Raw genomic sequence first — 21,117 nt, forward strand, 5'->3', positions numbered from 1 at the left:
TTGAGGTTATATCTTCTGTATCGGCAGCTCTAAAAATGCCGGTACCCGCTCGTTCTCTAATCGCCGACCATTACTCGGTGATCGGTCCGTCGACCAACGGCTTTAAGCACCTTTCTGCCCCAACGGCCATCGGTTCTACGAACAATCTTGCCGAGACGAGCTCACAGATGATTATAAACTACTTTGTGAGCAGCAGGCCATTAGGGGCATCGATAACCGACACACGCCGAGCAGAGATGATAGATGCTTAGTTGCAAAACCGTTTGCAACCAGACGGACGACGAGGCGAAACTTTCAGGATTATTCCGAGGATGATGATATTAGTGCTGGTGATGCAGCGACATTATTTTGTACAAAAAAAACATGTTTATTTATTGCAATCCTTTAATTTGGCACAAAATCTCGTTATTGGTATCTTTACTACACTAAAGTTGAATAATATTACTAATGATGAGAAAAATGAGAATATTAAACAATCTCTAGAGTCAATCATATAAATATGACCGCATATGAAACGGTATTGTTACCAAACATTTGTAAATACTCTTTGTATATGCAGTATTAATAGCGACCCGCCCCGGCTTCGCACGGGTAGTTCAACGAATTTACATAAAACCTTTACAAATTATACACCAAAACCACTCAAGAATCACTCTATTAACCTGTCGAATCCCACGATATGACGTCACCATAAGCGTTCTGGCACTTCTGGCTCATATATGAGCCGTGTGAGCTGACAGATTAATAGGTGAAGACCGCATGAAAATCCGTACAGTAGTTTTTGAGTTTATCGCGAACATACAGACAGACAGACGCGGCAGGGGACTTTGTTTTATAATATGTATATTGATATTGATAAATCTGTACGGCTATAACTGTGACTTCAGTACTATTAAACGTATAAGAAAGGAGAGATCAAGATCCGACTATCACCTGCTAGTTTTTGAGGATATTTACGACATTTAGCAATTCAAATCTAACAGTTTTGAATGATTCACTAGACTTATATGGACCGGGATATGAACCGTGAATACCTATTACAAAAGGTAATCACGGTTCATATCCCGGTCGGTTTAAGTCTAATTCAAATCTAAGTCCTTTTTGCAAAGCATCAAAATCTAAACCACGCACATAAATGCACTTAACAAATGCACCAGTCTTTTCAGTAGGTAGGTACACTTTAGATCCTGTCCTCGGTGGCCTCGGTACTCTCGGTAGCCCTATAGTTTGCGACTCGATGTCGGCAATCACGGGCCATTAGTTGCAGATACCGGCCCGGGCCGATCTGCCGCGTCTCGGGTGACGACCGTTCTGCGAATTGCGAGCAGATTATGCAAAGGAGCCGCTATGTCCCATGATTAGATAAGTCTGTAAGGCATGCACGTGTGGATCTTTCTTTGTGGCCTAGCCATGAGACAATCGTTTATAGAAAACGACAAGAATAATGTATCACATTTATCATCCCTATATTTTTTTGCTTTGCTACTTTGACCATTCACTAACCCGGGGTTAACTGGTTAAACCGGGAGTTACCATCGTTACCAGTACAATTTCACACTGGGTTAGGTTTAACCGATTAACCTTGGGTTAGTGGGTTGGTACAACTGGCGCTTAGTTGCTTAAAAATATTATTGAACTATCGTTTGCACAGTCAACAACTACAATAGTTTTACAATTTTTTACGTCATCTTCCATATCCATCATCAAAACCTCTAATCATGTTTTCTATTTCGTTACCGCTTGCATTCGTGCAACCCTCGCTCAGTTTATTGCTAATGCCAGGTTCTCCGCACTAGCGGGAAGTGTTTTTGCTCAGCTCAGAGCAGTAGCGCTGCAATTTATAGCCTGGTAGCAGCTAGAGGCTGGGATTATCCGGGCTAGCACACTGAAGTGTCGTGTTTCGTCGCAATTCGTTTCATTATTTTAGTTAACTTTGTTAATCAGTGCTTTCGTGGAATAATTTTCGGGTGTCTTTTGCGTTAATTGGTACGTCACAATTCTGAATTCACAAGTTTACTATCATTGAGCAAAATCTCCTACTTAATACACCTACATCCTATAATGCCAAGTAGGGTTAAAGTAATCATTCATACTTGGTGCTTATTATGCTCGTACTCTCGCTTATCTTGGTGGTGGTTGCCAGACTGAGCTCTCGGAAAAAGCTTTTGTCGGTGGAGACTTAGAGAGAGACACATCAGAGGGCCTACCGCTAAACCAGGCTAAACACAAAAATCTTGTCCTCTGTGCTTGAGCAATTGGGATGTGTCAAAGAAATAAAAATACCAACCAACACAAATTGCCTCGTCGGAAAAAAAAACATAGCCTGCTTTGCTCTCAGTTTGAAACACCTTTGCACTAGGTAATCATGAAATGCTAAGCGACCGCTTCCACGCCGAGCCCGTAATTACGCGGTCCCGGACAGTCCAGCTAATTACCTCCTCGCGACGCTGGCCGCCTGGTGTCCGACTAATTGCTGTCCACGTTATTTATGAGCCTAATTAGTTAAGCACAGTGTGTTAGTTGCTTAGCACTAATATCTCGGCAAAAATATGATTGAGTGTAAGAGAAACTCTGGAAAGACTTATCCGGAAGAGACGGTAGTTACTCATCATCTGATTCTAGGTAATCATAATTAGGTATATTACATACTTATACTTAATACGGCAACTGCTGTACGTACTTTTTAACTTTAGCTTTGCTGCCTTTATAGCCATAACTCTCTATTTTTAAAACCTCTGAAAAAATTATAGCAGACCCAGTGAATTTAAACCTACTGTCGTAAGCAAAAATCCTCGGGAAACGGTCGAAGATATAGTTCAGAAGCGGTACCAATTTGTAGTATGTGGTTGGGTTGGACCCGTGTCCAACCCATTAATGGGGCCCCAAAACTGCTGGGAGACCAACTTGGCGCAGGCCATTTACTTCAGCGCAATGACGTCATCAAAATGGTCCCGCCTCGTCGCGAATTATTGCACCCAAAACTATGCATTGCACATACAGTACAGATAGGCTATCAAATTAAAACATATCAAAATAAATACGGTTATTTCCCTTTTATCACCAATCCAAAAGCTTGACGAAAAAAACCGGCAAATGCGTGTCGGGTCCATAGAAATAGAGCGATGACAATGACATGTCTGTGGTCGGGTCAGGCGTAAATGGCGTAATGTAGGGTACCTTATACAATTTCCATCTTGATTTTACCATTTTTTTTAACGAACCATAAGTGACATTCTTGTTAGCGCGAGTGCCAGAATAATTGTTTTAAGTGAAACTGAAACCTTGTCGTTTAATCTTCACGGCATGTACGAGTCGACATCACAAACAGTACACAACATTACAGCTGATAACAGTAATAACGAATTATTTAGCTCCGAGAGATGATGGTGTCGCCACCTATCGGCGAGTAGCGGAACAAGATGTTAGTTGCTGTACAGTTAGGGAAGTGTAATAGAGGATGAATAGATGTCGCTAGTATCCATAACTTGATATATTTACTTTTATTTGAACCTTTGAACAATGTATTATTATTGTATAAACATAATACTATAATTATAAATGGAATATAATGTTCTCTACATTGACACGATCCAGGCTAAATAGAATCAAATCTTTTTAAAGTCAAATTCTTCGGTACTCTAAAATGTCAGGATATCAGTCAGTTTCTGCTACACCTATGTACCTATTTAAATTATTAAACGTATCATTTTATATCATTAATTAGCTTTTATTTTTAATGTCACTTTCCTGTATTGTTTCAGAACGCGCCAAACCAGGAGCCTGTGTATCGAAAAGTCGCGATAGTTGAAAATTTTTTCGACATCATCTACACCGTGCACGTGGAGCTTGAAGGTCGACCAGGCAAGCATGCCGGGCAGAAGCGTACATACAGAACTGTAAGTCACTTTTTTTATCATTAACTTTATATTTTAAATTTTAACCAAAGCCATCCAAAGCATAAAATAAAAGAACAGCATGAACTCTTAAAATAATCTGGCTAATGGTTATTGATGTAAGCGCCATCTGTGTGACAGAGAACCAACTAGAACGGAAGTTAACAACATCGGTCACGTAGCTTTATAAGAATTCAACGCTGTGAAGTTTTGAGTTGTGGTGGTAATAGATGGCGCTACATACCTATGCTAGCGGTATTTTTACGTAAAATTAAATTAATTATATTAATCTTAATCAAATTCTCTTTGGCCTAAGTTAATCTATTTTTAACTAAATAATAACGAAATGAGTAGATTATGTATTACCGTTTGTTTAGTTATTCAAGATGAATGATATTATTATAGGAATTATCTAAGCCCATAACCTACTTACGGATATTTTTTTTTCGCAAAAGCACGCAACTAGTTTACCTAAGTCTAAATACATGCTGACTTGCAAATTACACTTATACCTACAATAAAAAGTACCTATACTAAGCAAACAGATTTATTCAGACCTTTCAAATCACGATATAGGTAACAACATAGTACAGAACATACCTATTATCTCTTCAAGTGGCAGGAACCAGCTTCCGGACAATTTAAGTCATTTAAATCTGAAATTTGATTAATTGAAATAAAATCTGGGGGCACGGTAGTGCCCCCGCCAAGTCGAGCAAAACAAAGAGGCACGGCCGTACCATCCTTTTCTCGAAGCGATTCGGGCCATTTTCGACGTCCTGTAATTTTGTGCTGGCTGAAGCTAGAACCCTGAATTTTCAGTAATATATAGGGCTTAACATGCTTAAGATATATTCTCAAAAACATTCAATTTGAACTAGTAGTTTAAGAATTATTTTACGTCAAAGTTCCTTATTTTCGACACTGACACACTCACTCACTCACTCACCTACGATCATCACAATTCTAAGGTACTTCTAGTATACCCACAAGCTTCAAATTTTAAACATAAGTAGTTTTCAGCTTATTAAGCCATAGAAAACCTAAAAATATTGCAATATCAGTCACGTTTTAAAGATCTAAGAACTGCATAAGTAAGTTTGTAATCCCATACAAATATATGCTATTACAAAGTTACTGTTGCAGTTCCTACAAATAGTAGGTAAAGTAAAGGTACACTACGATGTACGATGTGAGTATGAATGAAGATGTGTTTCTTTATGATATGTGTATACATAGTATGGGTATGAGTACCCGAAAAGAAGGACTGCCTACAAAAAGAGATGAGATCCCATCAAAAACATTACATGTAAAAAGGTGCAAGTCTCGTAACGCTTCTACTACAAAAAAGTTTTGAGATGTAATGTGAAACCAAGTCGGTTATTTTAATCAGTGCCAGGGGGTGTTAAAACTGTATCAAATATATATCTTTAATTTGTAATACATATAATGACTTGGCAATCGCACATAATGCTTTACTTGTACCGTACCTACTCGTAAATATGTGTAATGCTCGAACTGCAATTAGCGCTAGCGTTATGTTCAATTAGAAATATTTTTAATAGGTGACGATGATCCTTATGTCATTATGCAGCCGTGCGATGGCCAAGTCATTATACGTATTACAAATTGAAGATATATATTTGATACAGTTTTAACACCCCCTGGCACTGATTAAAATAACCGACTTGGTTTCACATTACATCTCAAAACTTTTTTGTAGTAGAAGCGTTGCGAGACTTGCACCTTTTTACATGTAATGTTTTTGATGGGATCCAAATTTCAGCAACTCAAATATGACATATGCCACTTGAAAGGTTATAAAAAGACTCATTTCCTTACCATACATGTGCGACCCAGCACCTAGCACACATAGGTAATAACCCTATGCGCCCAGTTCGAATAAATAGACACTTTATTCATCGAGAATACGGTATAAATTTGAATGAGCTTCTCGCTACTTAGGGTTGCCATGCGTAAGTACAACTTCTACTCAAAAACTGGGCAGATAATCAGTATCTTCCGAGTGAGGACAATTGATTGTGGACGCTTCCGGAACAGTCCGGCTTCTTTGTAAACAACACTCCCTTGTACACAGACTATGGACCTCATACCTATTCGTAGTTTGGTATCACTTGATTCCAATTTCTCTGGTATAAGATCACAACACACATAACAGTCGACTGAGGCGCTATACTTGTAAAGTAAGCCATGTTATTCAGCCAATGGTTGCAGGTCAGATTGATATTTGTGATTAAGATGCGTATAAATTCTTACAATTTTCTTGGTTCCCACCATACTTGGTCTTAGGTACCTACGCAATTTATGTGCCCTAGTAATTGTGAATATTTTCGCCCGCAGATAACGGAGACGTACGCGTTTCTGCCGCGGGAGGCAGTCACGCGCTTCCTCACTGGATGCGCCGAGTGCGCGCGGCGCCCGCGCAGCGCCTCACCACCACCCCTCCCCACTCCCTCCCCATCCCCCACGCGCCACCCCACCTACCTACCGTTCCTACCTCACTGCGCCACCGATTACACCAGAAACTGGGAATCAGAGATAGACGCGGCACACTCCAACTACCCTTACGAACCCAAATTCGACTACACCGAACTCCAGCCTCTTAAAAAAGTAGAAAGCCCGAAAGCGACAGACTCTGAAGACCAGGAACCTACGTATATAGAGCTAACATCAAAGAAAGTCAACGGTTTCGACTCAAATCCCTTATTCAGTAGAAGTTCTCCCGTCGAACCGCCGTTTAGTGAAGACGAACCCGTCAGAACCGACCCAGAGATCGACAAAGATGAGAACAGCTTGATCGACGTTGAAGATGTCAAAAGTGACAGCCCTATCCCTAGCGTGATCCCGAAAGAGGAAGATAGTGACAAAGACAAAGAAATCGTAAGAGTTAAAGAAGAAAAGACTGATGATAAGAAACAGAAGAAGTATAATCCCTTGGACGTAGCTAATTTGACATCTAAAGACCCTCCGAAGTCGGCATCTCCGCCTAGAAAGAAGTTGTTGCCTTCGAGTTTAGAGTATTCCAATTCGTTCGAACGGTTTCCAAAGCCGTGGCGGCCGGATGGGGGGGTGTACTTTGGTGGGGAGGAGGTGGACTATAGCGTGCCCATAACGACGGCGTATCTCAAGCATATGCGGAGTATGGCGTATCAAGAACGACTGGACATGGAAAATAAGGTAAGTTTCGCATGATTATAGCCATTAGGCGTTTATGTCTTTCAATTAACGTATATCTTTATTGTGGGACTAGGTCGATTTATAACATTTATTTAATTAGGATAATGGAAACTGCACAACGTGCCTTCACAAATGTGAGCTAAGCAATTTTTCATCATTGGTTGGTCACTATGCGAGCAGAATATTTATGAAGGATACTGAACTACGGGATGCACTAATCGTATAAGAATGGCTGGACCTTGATAAACACCTTGTATATACCTTATAAGGAAAACCCGGTTCAGTAATTAAACAACTAAATTATGATGGACAATAAGTAGCGCTCTTGTATTTGCAGCCAAAGCAACAAGCAAATAGTGCAATTATTACGCCAAATAGCAAAAAATCTTGCTTTTATACCTTGATCCAAATATTTCTTAAGCTAATATAATAATTATTTAGATGAGACCTAATACTTAGCTAATGGAATAAATAAGTATCTAAATATTTATTTTGACATGGTACAAGTGACAGTCTACTTCATGTCTGTAATTCCATCCGTATTTTTGTCGAAATAGGTACTCAACATAACATATGTTGTTGTCTTATCTTATACCTTTAAACTAAATAGCAATTCTTGTATATATATTTCAGGAATCTCGGAAACGGCTCTAACGTGGGCAGCTCTAACTAAAAACGGGATTTCGGGGGCGAAAAATCGATCTAGCTAGGTCTTATCTCTGGGAAAACGCGCACTTTTGAGTTTTTATATGTTTTCCAAGCAAAGCTCGATCTCCCTAATACTTCTGATATCATAAAATACTAGTAATTTTACACTGTTCATATAGTTAAGTGAACTAATGACTATCTATTCGCTGACGCCGAAACTTCGCTCTGAAACGTATTGATGTGTAAAATCCCGTTTCACGATAGGGCAGGGTAACCCGTAACCCACCCACCCTGGGTTACACGAGCAGACCTTTTTCTCTAAACAAATATAAATTTTGCGGGTTCGACCGCATTTAACCGTAGCCTAAACTTCTGCCAACTAAGGCGGCATAAAACTGCGGTGGTCGGTAGTCAGGCCCGCAAGCGCGCCTTTGTGGGACCAATCCGCCCTTTGTACCCGAGGGTTATGATTTAGAAACTCTATTCGATCAGATACGGAGTTGTGTGTTAGTTTCAGATTCAACTTTTTGCATAGCTTATCCATTTTATGGTGGATCAGCAAATTGTAAATTTTAACTTTAGTAAAGCTCTGAATCTCGGCTCGGCAGTGTCTAAATATCACGGATGTTGCGGATGCAGATTTTTTGACATCCGCGGATGCGGATGCGGATATTTAAAGGCTCACATCCGCGGATGCGGATGTCAAGATTAGGTACTTAGAAAACGTCAAATATTACATGTTTAGTATTTTTTAATAAAAAAAACGAAACGTTTAGTATTTGAGCAAGAATATAGGTGCGTTATATTTAATAAACAGTAACTTCGCCGACTTTTCTGGATCTAGACGATTTCGTTATAAGTAATGACGAAATTACCTAGCACTTACGCCGCCGCTAAGACGTTCCTGTACCGACTTGTTCAACATCCGCATCCGCATAAGCTCCGCATCGATTTTATGCGGATGCGGATGTTGAAAATAATGCGGAAGTTCCGCGGTTGCGGATGCGGATGCGGATGATCGCAACATCCCTGCTAAATATGTGGCGGTGTAAATAGGCTTATGGTTTAGGTTACACACAAAATTTGGTTTTATTTTTAACCCCTTAGGGGTGTTATCTTATCTTATACCCTTAAACGAGCAATTCTTGTATATTTTTTTATATGTACGTATATATATACTAGCTGTTGCCCGCGACTTCGTACGCGTGGATTTGTATATTGGTGGTTATCAATTCTACATTAACTTAGAACATTATGCAGCAAAAGATAGCAGTAGGGACGGTTAATCATTTGTTAATTACTCGTATTATACAACGCATGAGATTTGTCTTTCACAACCTGGCTACGAAGTTTTAAGCCCCTCTGAATAAGATTGTTCTCGATATAATCTCTCTCAACCCCCAGAAGATTATCAAGTTCACTATTTAATAAAACCTACTACCTAACTACCTATTTACGAAGTTTGAAGTTCCTAGTTTTAAATAAAATTTGAACCCTCTACCAACTCTCAACCCCTGTTTAAACCTTTAGGGGATGATTTTTTAAAAACGCTGTTAAATTACTTTTCTTGTATTCTAATAATATGCCTTTATACAACGATTCAAGTCCCGCACTCAAATAAATATTTGGGTTCCATACAAATTTTCAACCCCCTTTTTCACCACCTTGGGGGATGAATTATCAAAGACTCTGAAATTAGTTTTCTTGTTTTTTAATAAAATACCTTTTTACGAAGTTTCACGTTCCTAGCATTAAATAAAATTTTAACCTTGTACAAACTTTCAACCCCTTTTGAACCCTTATAGGGGATGAATTTTTAAAAACGCTGAAATTACTTTTCTCGTATTCTAATAATATGTCATTATACAAAGATGCAAGTACCGCACTTTAAAAAAATAAATGTTGACCTCCATACAAATTTTCTACCCCCTTTTCACCACCTTAAATGTTGAATTTTGAAAAACGCTGAAATTAGCTTTCTTCTCTTTTAATGATATAACTTTTTACGAAGTTCCAATTCGTAGCTTAAAATAAAATTTAAACCTTATTCAATCTTTCAACCCCTTTTTAATTTAAGGGATGAATTTTTAAAAACGGCTTTATACAAAGATTCAAGTCCCGCACTCTCAAAAATATTTGACCTCCGTACAAACTTTTAACCCCTTTTTCACCACCTCGGGGGATGAATTTTTAAAAACGCTGAAATTAGTTTTCTTGTTTTTTAATTTAATACCTTTTTGCAAAGTTTCAAGGTCCTAGCTTAAAATAAAATTTGCACACCAAGACAAAGTTTCATCCCCTTTTTTACCCCCTTAGGGGTTGAATTTCCTAAAACGTCGCAATTACTATTTTTGTAATCGGCTATTATGCCTTTCTAAGAAGTTTCAAAGCATTTGTAATGGATTCAAAGTTTCAACCCCTTTTTAACCCTGTTAGGGGATGAATTTTTAAAAACGCTGAAATTACTTTTCCTGTCTTATAATAATATCCCCGTATACAAAGTTTAAAGTCACACACTCACAAAAATATTTGATATCCATACAAACTTACAACCCCTTTTTCACCACCTTGGGGGATGAATTTTCGAAAACGCTGAAATTAGTTTTCTTATTTTCTAATATAATACAATTTTACAAAGTTTCAAATTCCTAGCTTAAAATAAATCTTGAACCCCATACAACCTTTCATCCCCATTTTTAACCCTTTTAAGGGATGAATTTTTAAAAACGCTGAAATTACTTTTCTTGAGTTTTAATAATATGGCTTTATACAAAGACTCAAGTCCCGCACTCTCAATAATATTTGATCTCCGTACAAACTTTCAACCCCTTTTTCACCACCTCGGGGGATGAATTTTTAAAAACGCTGAAATTAGTTTTCTTGTTTTTTAATTTAATACCTTTTTGCAAAGTTTCAAGGTCCTAGCTTAAAATAAAATTTGCACCCCAAGACAAAGTTTCATCCCCTTTTTTTACCCCCTTAGGGGTTGAATTTCCTAAAACGTCGCAATTACTTTTTTTTGTAATCGGCTATTATGCCTTTCTAAGAAGTTTCAAAGCATTTGTAATGGATTCAAACTTTCAACCCCTTTTTAACCCTGTTAGGGGATGAATTTTTAAAAACGCTGAATTTACTTTTCCTGTCTTATAATAATATACCCATATACAAAGTTTAAAGTCACACACTCACAAAAATATTTGATATCCATACAAACTTACAACCCCTTTTTCACCACCTTGGGGGATGAATTTTCGAAAACGCTGAAATTACTTTTCTTATTTTCTAATATAATACATTTTTACAAAGTTTCAAATTCATAGCTTAAAATAAATCTTGAACCCCATACAACCTGTCATCCCCTTTTTAACCCTTTTAAGGGATGAATTTTTAAAAACGTTGAAATTACTTTTCTTGAGTTTTAATAATATGGCTTTATACAAAGACTCAAGTCCCGCACTCTCAATAATATTTGATCTCCGTACAAACTTTCAACCCCTTTTTCACCACCTCGGGGGATGAATTTTTAAAAACGCTGAAATTAGTTTTCTTGTTTTTTAATTTAATACCTTTTTGCAAAGTTTCAAGGTCCTAGCTTAAAATAAAATTTGCACCCCAAGACAAAGTTTCATCCCCTTTTTTTACCCCCTTAGGGGTTGAATTTCCTAAAACGTCGCAATTACTTTTTTTTGTAATCGGCTATTATGCCTTTCTAAGAAGTTTCAAAGCATTTGTAATGGATTCAAACTTTCAACCCCTTTTTAACCCTGTTAGGGGATGAATTTTTAAAAACGCTGAATTTACTTTTCCTGTCTTATAATAATATACCCATATACAAAGTTTAAAGTCACACACTCACAAAAATATTTGATATCCATACAAACTTACAACCCCTTTTTCACCACCTTGGGGGATGAATTTTCGAAAACGCTGAAATAAGTTTTCTTATTTTCTAATATAATACATTTTTACAAAGTTTCAAATTCATAGCTTAAAATAAATCTTGAACCCCATACAACCTTTCATCCCCCTTTTTAACCCTTTTAAGGGATGAATTTTTAAAAACGCTGAAATTACTTTTCTTGAGTTTTAATAATATGGCTTTATACAAAGACTCAAGTCCCGCACTCTCAATAATATTTGATCTCCGTACAAACTTTCAACCCCGTTTTCACCACCTCGGGGGATGAATTTTTAAAAACGCTGAAATTAGTTTTCTTGTTTTTTAATTTAATACCTTTTTGCTAAGTTTCAAGGTCCTAGCTTAAAATAAAATTTGCACCCCAAGACAAAGTTTCATCCCCTTTTTTTACCCCCTTAGGGGTTGAATTTCCTAAAACGTCGCAATTACTTTTTTTTGTAATCGGCTATGCCTTTCTAAGAAGTTTCAAAGCATTTGTAATGGATTCAAACTTTCAACCCCTTTTTAACCCTGTTAGGGGATGAATTTTTAAAAACGCTGAAATTACTTTTCCTGTCTTATAATAATATTCCCATATACAAAGTTTAAAGTCACACACTCACAAAAATATTTGATATCCATACAAACTTACAACCCCTTTTTCACCATCTTGGGGGATGAATTTTCGAAAACGCTGAAATTAGTTTTCTTATTTTCTAATATAATACATTTTTACAAAGTTTCAAATTCCTAGCTTAAAATAAATCTTGAACCCCATACAACCTTTCATCTCCTTTTTAACCCTTTTAAGGGATGAATTTTTAAAAACGCTGAAATTACTTTTCTTGAGTTCTAATAATATGGCTTTATACAAAGACTCAAGTCCCGCACCGTCAATAATATTTGATCTCCGTACAAACTTTCAATCCCTTTTTCTCCACCTCGGGGGATGAATTTTTAAAAACGCTGAATTTAGTTTTCTTGTTTTTTTAATTTAATACCTTTTTGCAAAGTTTCAAGGTCCTAGCTTAAAATAAAATTTGCACCCCAAGACAAAGTTTCATCCCCTTTTTTACCCCCTTAGGGGTTGAATTTCCTAAAACGTCGCAATTACTTTGTTTTGTAATCGGCTATTATGCCTTTCTAAGAAGTTTCAACGCATTTGTAATGAATTCAAACATTCAACCCCTTTTTAACCCTGTTAGGGGATGAATTTTCAAAAACGCTGAAATTACTTTTCCTGTCTTATAATAATATACCCATATACAAAGTTTCAAGTCCCACACTCACAAAAATATTTGATCTCCATACAAACTTTCAACCCCTTTTTCACCACCTTGGGGGACGAATTTTCGAAAACGCTGAAATTAGTTTTCTTGTTTTTTAATATAATACAGTTTCACAAAGTTTCAAATTCCTAGCTTAAACTAAAACTTGAACCCCATACAACCTTTCATCCCCTTTTTAACCCCCTTAGGGGTTGAATTTTTCAAAATCGCTTCTTATCTCCTGTACACTTTACAAATGCAACCTAGTGTGCAAATTTCAACTTTCTAGCTTTTGTAGTTTCGGCTCTGCGTTGATGAATCAGTCAGTCAGTCAGTCAGTCAGTCAGTCAGTCAGTCAGGACACTTGCATTTATATATATAGATTTTGAGGATCTCGGAAACGGCTCTAACGATTTCGATGGAACTTGCTATATAGGGGTTTTCGGGGGCGAAAAGTCGATCTAGCTAGGTCTTACCTCTGGGAAACCTTTACCTTTTCCGAGCAAAGCTCGGTCTCCCAGATATTACAATTTTAAATGTAACGTTTGTGTTTTGTATTTTTTGGCGTAATAATACAAAGGATATAGAATCCAGAATTTCGCAGAAGCTAACATTACTTCAGGAGCCAATTTTTCCCAAGTACCTACTATTTTTGCGTTACAGTTCTTCTGTAGTACCTATGGAATTTACACTCAAAAGAACCGTTTTAATAGTTTTAGCAGCTATTATTATAGTAGTACCTTTTAAATACTTTCATTCTTCCTTACCTAAACAATGTAACGTGTTTTAACGTCCTAGGGTAGTAGTAGGTAGTGTGTAGGCAAGAGGCTTCATCAAGGGACATAGTGGGTAGGTAGGTAAGTATGGAAGTAGCTTCATTCATTAGCCCCCGGATGTGCCTCCCACAGCGCATCCCCATGCCATCGGGACTCCTTTCACCATCGGGATCTATATTAAACTTATTTGTGTAGGATTTGTTTCCCTTATTATCAGTTATTTTTAATAGTTGATGTATATATGTCACCGTAAAATTGTAAACACTCGTCATATTATAATCTCGCTAGTTACATTATAAACTGACGGTAGGGTGATTATAATCTAACCTAACCTAACCTACGTTAGATTATAAACTAATCGGGTTCACAATCTTACGGTGTCATATATAAGTTGAGGTAAAAAGAGGCACATTAAATTAAATATTATGTAAATATATGATGGCGTTCCGGTTTTTATAGCTATATGTCATATTTTTAAGCAAGGCTTCTATTTTTATATTTTTTTCTACTCCCGTACTTCTATTTGTCATTTAAAGGGTCGTGCACACACCTTTAAAACCATACCTTATAGTTGTCAAGACAAGTCTATGCCCCCTAAAAAAGAATTTGTGCTTACACGCAGTATCTTTTTGGCGATTTTACGATACTTCATGTAATGACCACTTAAAAAATATTAAATGAAATACAGTGTTGCCAACCTTATTTTAAATGTCATCTCATAAGTGAACCATACACATGTTTTTTTTTTATTTCATCTATTCATTCATTCTTTCCCCGCCCGAACCCTCCATTTTTGCCACTTCTTGAATTAAAAATATTTGTTAAATTTACAATTTTATTTCAAAGTAAGTGCTTGGTCGTAGAAAAAGTATTGTATGCAACGTTGTTTAACTGAGTCAAAAAATACTCGTGGCGTCTTTATTAACAATTTTCGACTTCGCCTCAAATTGTTACTCACGCCACTCGCCTTTATTGACCTCTCTTAAACAACTGATGCATAAAATACTATAATAATAATGTCTTTTGAAGCATTTTGAATAGCATTTTTGTTAGATTGTTGATTACATGGCTAATTTTCACAACTTCGCTTTAATAGGCACATTTACCTTTCCATAAGTACATTTGGCATTTGTTAAATAGTTTCCAACATACAAAGCCTGTCAGGCTGACACAGGAGCGGTACCTGGGCGACCCTGCTGCCCGAGGCGTCTGCGACCCACGATTGCGATTGATTCAGACGAATGTCCCACACAAAGGGCCCGAGCGTCACGCCATAATCGGGCACCGCATCTTTTCTAACTCATTTTTCTCGCTCCGAGCGGTGGGGGCCCCCCTTTCATCAAGGGGGGCGTCACGGTATTAGACAAGACACAAAAACGGGGCCCGGCGGAGAAGGCGGCTACTGAGTTTCTGATGACGCTGTTTTTTGCCGTTCGCTTTTAATGATGCTGAGCGTTAAATAATGGATGCGAGGCTGCGACAGGCGTGTTAACATAGCGATAAAGCGGTTAGGGGATCATTATGCGTTTCCAACAGCGATTTTGATAGTTATTACTTTTAAATCTTTATTCCATGTTAGTCTTTATATAGGTATGTTGGTAAAAACATAATACTAATATATATCTTACGAATAAAGTATTAATAGCAGTTTGTTATAAATTCATAAACAATAAATATCTTATTACAATGCAAATTTACAAATATATTTGGCCCGTACCTATAATAAACTTTGAAATCATCATGAAACCATGTCATGACAGTTTTGAGGTACATAGGTATACCAACTGAGTAAATTAAATTACTTACGTTTAAGGTAAGGAAAGGAGACCTAGGCTCTCCGGAACATGTCGCGCGAGTGACTTAAAACAAGTGAGTCTAAACCGTTTAACTTAGTAGGTAAGAAAAATGCTAAAAAACACATTAACACAGTCTTATTCTCAAAAGCGTAAACAAACCCTAATATGTAGTTTCCAAGCTAAGTAATTTGCAAAATTGCACATTTCCCGCACACAAAATGAACCTGCTAAAATCCACAAAAGTTAGTACCGTCCTTTTGGTCCATCCGCCCTAAGGGTCAGCCGGCCCGTCCATAAGAGGGTACCGTCCCTCGGCCCCCGAAAGTGGCGCCCCGTTCGTCGCGACTTGTAAGATTGATTGGGGCTCCTTCAGTCCATTGCGGCCCCCCCTGTGGGATATTCGACCCTCCCCCCTTTTTTCTCGGGTACTGAGACAGGGATGTAGAGAGGATGGATGGGCTTTTTGTCGGGGTTATTGAGATTTTCCAGCGCGTTTAAGATACTGTTATTGTTAGGGATACTGTCCCTAAAATGTATACCGTATTAAATGATCAAGTTAAGGGATAGTAAAGTAACTTTTTGATGTTTTTTGCGCTGCGTTCGACTTTATTTTAATGATAAAAACTTTAATAAGCGTTTTTTACTCGAGAAATATCAAAAACTACGTGTTTTGTTTTCGTGGTCTGCTTAGACGATGCTCCTTTTAGTAGATGTAAACTTTAGTTAGCACACTCATTAATTAAACTCTTTATTGTAGATGTACAATATTTAGAAGCTTTGATATACGACACGAAGGATATATACCTCATTGGATGTGTTTCTAGCACCCATAATAATGGCCGAAGTTCGATGTCGTCTCGACTCGTACGCATAATAAAATAAATATAAACTATGACAAAGCCTTTTTAATAGGAAGCGCAATGTGTGGTCCGAGGAATGTTGACCAGAGCCCATACTTTACTCCGACACCTTGATCTTAAAGTGACCTAACTGCTCTAACACTTAGTACACCTAAGCTTTTCTTTACTTACTACCTGGCATTTTACATATAAGGCAAAATAATTAGAAGTCTTATAAAAACTTGGGAATCGCTAATGGGTAAACCTTATTTGTCGTACACAGTAGCCGTTGATCCTGACTAATCTACGCTAGATAATATGCTACTGAGAGATCTTACTTAAGTTACCTAAAGGTTTATAATTATTATGAAGCTACTATTAAATAAATTAAAACAAATTGCAATAAAACGGAAGTCAACCAAAAAAGCTCGTTGGTTTGATGAAAGAAACAATTTTATTAAAATGTTATAAGTATGTATAAACTCTTTATTGTACAAAACACAAATTTGTATGATGTTTTGACAATGTTAAATATGCCTCATTATTTATTATCCCTTCCTAACATCTTCATTCTCATACACCTTATTTGGCAAGTTAATTGGTAGGTACAGGAATACACGTTAGTATATCCCATGTAAATAAGTTATTTATCATAAAAGTACAAGTTCGCACCTGCGATACAAGACTACTAATAACACAGCTATACATATAACACAACTAAGCATAGCTTATTAGCTATATCACCGAGTGATCAGCCGGTATATCAGCTGGTATGACAGTATAGTTAATAGTATAGTTATCAACCTCTCTAATGTCTTGTAAGATTGCGACACTTAATAATTGATAAAAATCCATTGACTCCGTTATATGTACCTAAAAGTACCTTTACAGGTATAAAAATCGTTCTCCACTAATTATATGACCAAGCGTAAGCGAAGGACTCCATTTCAGCCTGGATAGAATAGAATATATTTATTTGTATTAATTGTACATCGTCAAAAAAAAATATTTCTTACCTATGTCCGGTTAATGTTTCAACAGATACTCGTGAAGTTTGGTGAGCAGGCTTGCTAATTATATAGAATTTATTAGTCAATTTAGGAAACTTTAAAAATGGGGGTCTACCATAGCTTACAGTTCACAGAGCCACTAGTTCAAAAACCCCTACTATAGTCATTTAATATTAATATGTTTGCTGTTGCGGTGGCTCTTCCAGCGCTCTCCGCCATTGTTAATAACACAACAGGCTATTTTAGCCAGCACTTGGCGTGTGGCCGCTTTGATCCAGCAGATTACTCGCTGTGTTATTGCAGCCGAGGAATGTTTGCCCATTGAATATTTGCCCAACTTTGAGAATTCGTTTGGGGTGCTCAGAAAGTCGGCATCGTGTGAAATATTTTTGAGAGATGGATTTATACTGAGTTTGGAATGGACGACTGTAAACGCTAAAATCACTACTGCTGATATGAAAGTTATTACTTTGCAGTCGGCGCCTAAAATTAAATGAAATACTTGTTCAAATCTACCAAGACGTTTAAGGTGTAGAGCGTACCAAATTAACAGAAGAATGTATAATATATGTATACTCGTATGTATAGGCAAATACACATGTGTGCATACACTCGAGGAAATTTACTCTCTACCAAAAAAATCTACAAAATGACTATTATTATTATGCACAAACATTGTAAATGTACTTAATAAGAAATCGTATAGTGTTCGAATTATTGTATTTTTAAATTCAATTGAATATGTATGTTTAACTTTCACGCCTTGCTCGTTTCAAATTACAAAACAAATTGTCTCCTCAAGATAGCAATCAAACACAATTCAGTTATTCATAGGAATAGGAACTCCCCTTCAAAAAGCAATTTGCTGTACGCAGTTACGTATTGAACTATAACTTACACAAACTCTTAAGCTCTGACCGCTAGATTCGATGTAAGACTTTATTACCTTGAGTCTAAGCCTTGTTTTCATATTTTATCTAAAAATTGTGATATTTTAAAGGTTATTTTCCCGATATGCATCACATCCGACCTTGAGCCGTGACATAATTAAGTTTAGGCGATCGATCGGCCGATATTAACCAGAGGGTCGTTTGGACCCCTGCTGCGATCCGCGCGGTTAATATGCACACGAAACTATAATCTCGCAAACGATTTTAGAATTTACTCAAACGACAAAAGACTCAATTTTCTGTAGGCGATTAGTTTTTGAATTTGTTTTAATTAGAGCGTATTTATTTGAACACGTGTCTAACTGACGGTCAAAGGGAGCTGTCAGTGCTGTCATTCGGATTCAGCGGCGAAGTAGGTCAACAAATACCCGTAGCAGGGTAGCGTTAACAAGACTTTGGGGCCGGGAAACTGTTTTTTGCGGCATTGCGTGTAGACACCTCGTGCTGCCGAGCTAGGCGCTAAAACTAGGAGTGGAGGTGGGCGGCCGCTCCCTCGCTCCTAGTACCTACATGTGTGGTGAATTTACTGCGGCGCCCTGCAGGCGGCGAGCTCGCGACTAATTCCGTTAAAATTCTCCGCTGCTTGTATGCTAGCCTGGTAGTGACGGTAAGTAGGGTAAATGACAACGGGGTGGGCGCCACCCCCGGCGCAAGGGTTTTAACTGGCATTTATTTGCGACTGCCTCGGCGCCCCGACTTGGCACGGCACTACGCTTATCCTTAAATTCGACACGCTTGATGAATTGTTTGGTAAAAGCCCCGGTATCGAAGATAAAAACTAAAGATTCCTGAAGATGGTGCCAAGAACACACGGGAATCATTCATTCATACTGTAACGCTGATACGACTTAAAATACTCGTGATGTCTATAGGCATACAAGGCAGGGGCGCAAACGGAGATGGGATAAGTAAAAAGCTACTAGCGGAGAATTAAATGTAATTTCCATCTTGCTTATTGCGGCAAAGAATAGGCTAAAATTTTTGAGAGTAACCTACTTACAGGCCAATGCTAGTTTTAGTTATTAGATATGATACTGAGCCGTCAGTGCCAAAAGTGACGCTTTGGTTGAAGAAATGTCACTTTTGACACTGACAGATGTATCATATCGGAAACAGATCGAACAACTGAAACTCGAATTTGCCTGATAGTCTAAATACTAAAGTAGATCTAAAATACTCAAAGTTAAGATAAAAAGTCTAATATAAAATATGGGTGGGTATGGCTGTCTGTACAAAACTTTTTAATATTCATCTATTTTCAGCCATTAGCCATTAATTCTCCCACTTAACTTTGTTGTATATTTTCACGTATTTTTTTCCGAACCGTGACATATAAGTTCAGCAAATTTACCAGAGGTCGCGAAACACGCACGTTCGTGCCACTTTATCGTTAACCTGCTCATGTCATTTTGAAAACAAAATGATGCTCTATTTTCTGTTGCAACCGCCAGCCGCGGCGGGGGAAAATAATACACTCCGCGTTCGAAGTTATCCCAATATTATGCACTTTTAGTTACTCTGCTTCTTAGATAGCGTCTGACAAATGTACCCCAGACATCGGTATCTCGATAACCTACGGTATGGGATCCCTTCAATAAAATAATGTGGGGTAACAATAAATAACGTAGGAATGAAATTTCAAGCAAACGTAGCAAATCCAAAATTTCGATAGTTAGTTGATTTATCGATTAGGGCAGACAGAAATCAGGGAAGCATGAGCGAGCGAGGAGTTTCGATAAATGTTTAAAGGGAGCGTAAATCATTACTGCAGCCGACCCGGCCGGGTTTTATAGGCGCGGTGCTGCCTACAAGGCTGTACTCACGCCTGGACGAGGCAAAATAACAATAAATCAAGTTAACATTGCCAGTACATAGTTGCTTAACTCGTGCTAATATTGATACGAGTAAGTTAAAGATTCCAAAATAAAATTGATCCACGAGCGTAGCGAGGTGCAATGGTTTCATGGCACGAGGGTTACACAAATTTTGCTAGCGTCTGCTAAATTTTTCATTCCACCAACGCGAGGAAAATACTAACTGGAAAACATTACAAATTAAATCCAACTGAATGTTATTGAAAGCCTCAGTCAATTATAAGTCAATTCCGCCAGCCAACATGAGGAAACCACTCGAAATCAAATCAAATTAGTTTTTCACTCTTGTGGATAAAATGCAACTTTTCATGAGTTTTGAAGAAAAAAGTATGGCAAGCTATAGTGAAAAAGATATTGTCATGACATGAATGGGATCATTTAACTACTAGGTATGTACCCTTATATCTCATGCACTACCTAACCTACTTGTATAGAAAGTCCTGGTAAACTGATGTTTTAATTCGAATTAATTTTAGTATTCAAAATACGAGTCATATTTAGTGCGAACCTTAGTCAACATTTCATTTCACCAAAGTGAAAGTAGGCATTAAATTTTCGAAGCCCACGCATAAAAGTAAAGGTGATAAAAATACCTCATCCAAACCTTACGAGCTCCTGAGGCGGGTACTTCGGTGCGGCGAACCCATCCGCGCCCGTGGGAGCCCTTGGTACTCAACCCCATATAATCTGCACTGACAGCGTCGCGGCCTACGCCCTATAGCGGCCTTTTATGCTACCCTGGTTGTGTTGCTACTTATTATATCGTATATTTTGCCAGTTTGTAAATAAGTTGCGATTTTTGTGAAATGAAACATCAAAATTAGATATTTGAAAATAAATAGCAGGTAACTTAGAGCGTCAGATTAAACCACCGTAATTTTTGCACTCTGCTATATTTTGGGTATTGTATTCTCCGTTTAGTGGGCAGTGTGTGAAAAAAAAAAGAATCAAAATACAAAATAGTAAA

The 21,117-nt window shown here is 37.6% G+C and overlaps 1 protein-coding gene across 4 annotated transcripts in view; it reads left to right on the forward strand.

Moving 5' to 3' along the window:
* The window catches only part of LOC134658020 (nucleolar protein 4), a 184,414-nt gene that overhangs the window by 88,337 nt on the left and 74,960 nt on the right, over positions 1-21,117 (forward strand). For all 4 annotated transcript variants that reach the window (XM_063513617.1, XM_063513619.1, XM_063513620.1 and 1 more), the window contains 2 exons: positions 3,762-3,896; positions 6,255-7,091. In XM_063513617.1, the coding sequence (XP_063369687.1) occupies positions 3,762-3,896; positions 6,255-7,091 (972 nt within the window). The remainder of the gene's footprint in view (positions 1-3,761; positions 3,897-6,254; positions 7,092-21,117) is intronic.

This window comes from Cydia amplana, chromosome 21, assembly GCF_948474715.1.
Source record: "Cydia amplana chromosome 21, ilCydAmpl1.1, whole genome shotgun sequence".
Taxonomy (NCBI): Eukaryota; Metazoa; Arthropoda; class Insecta; order Lepidoptera; family Tortricidae; genus Cydia; species Cydia amplana.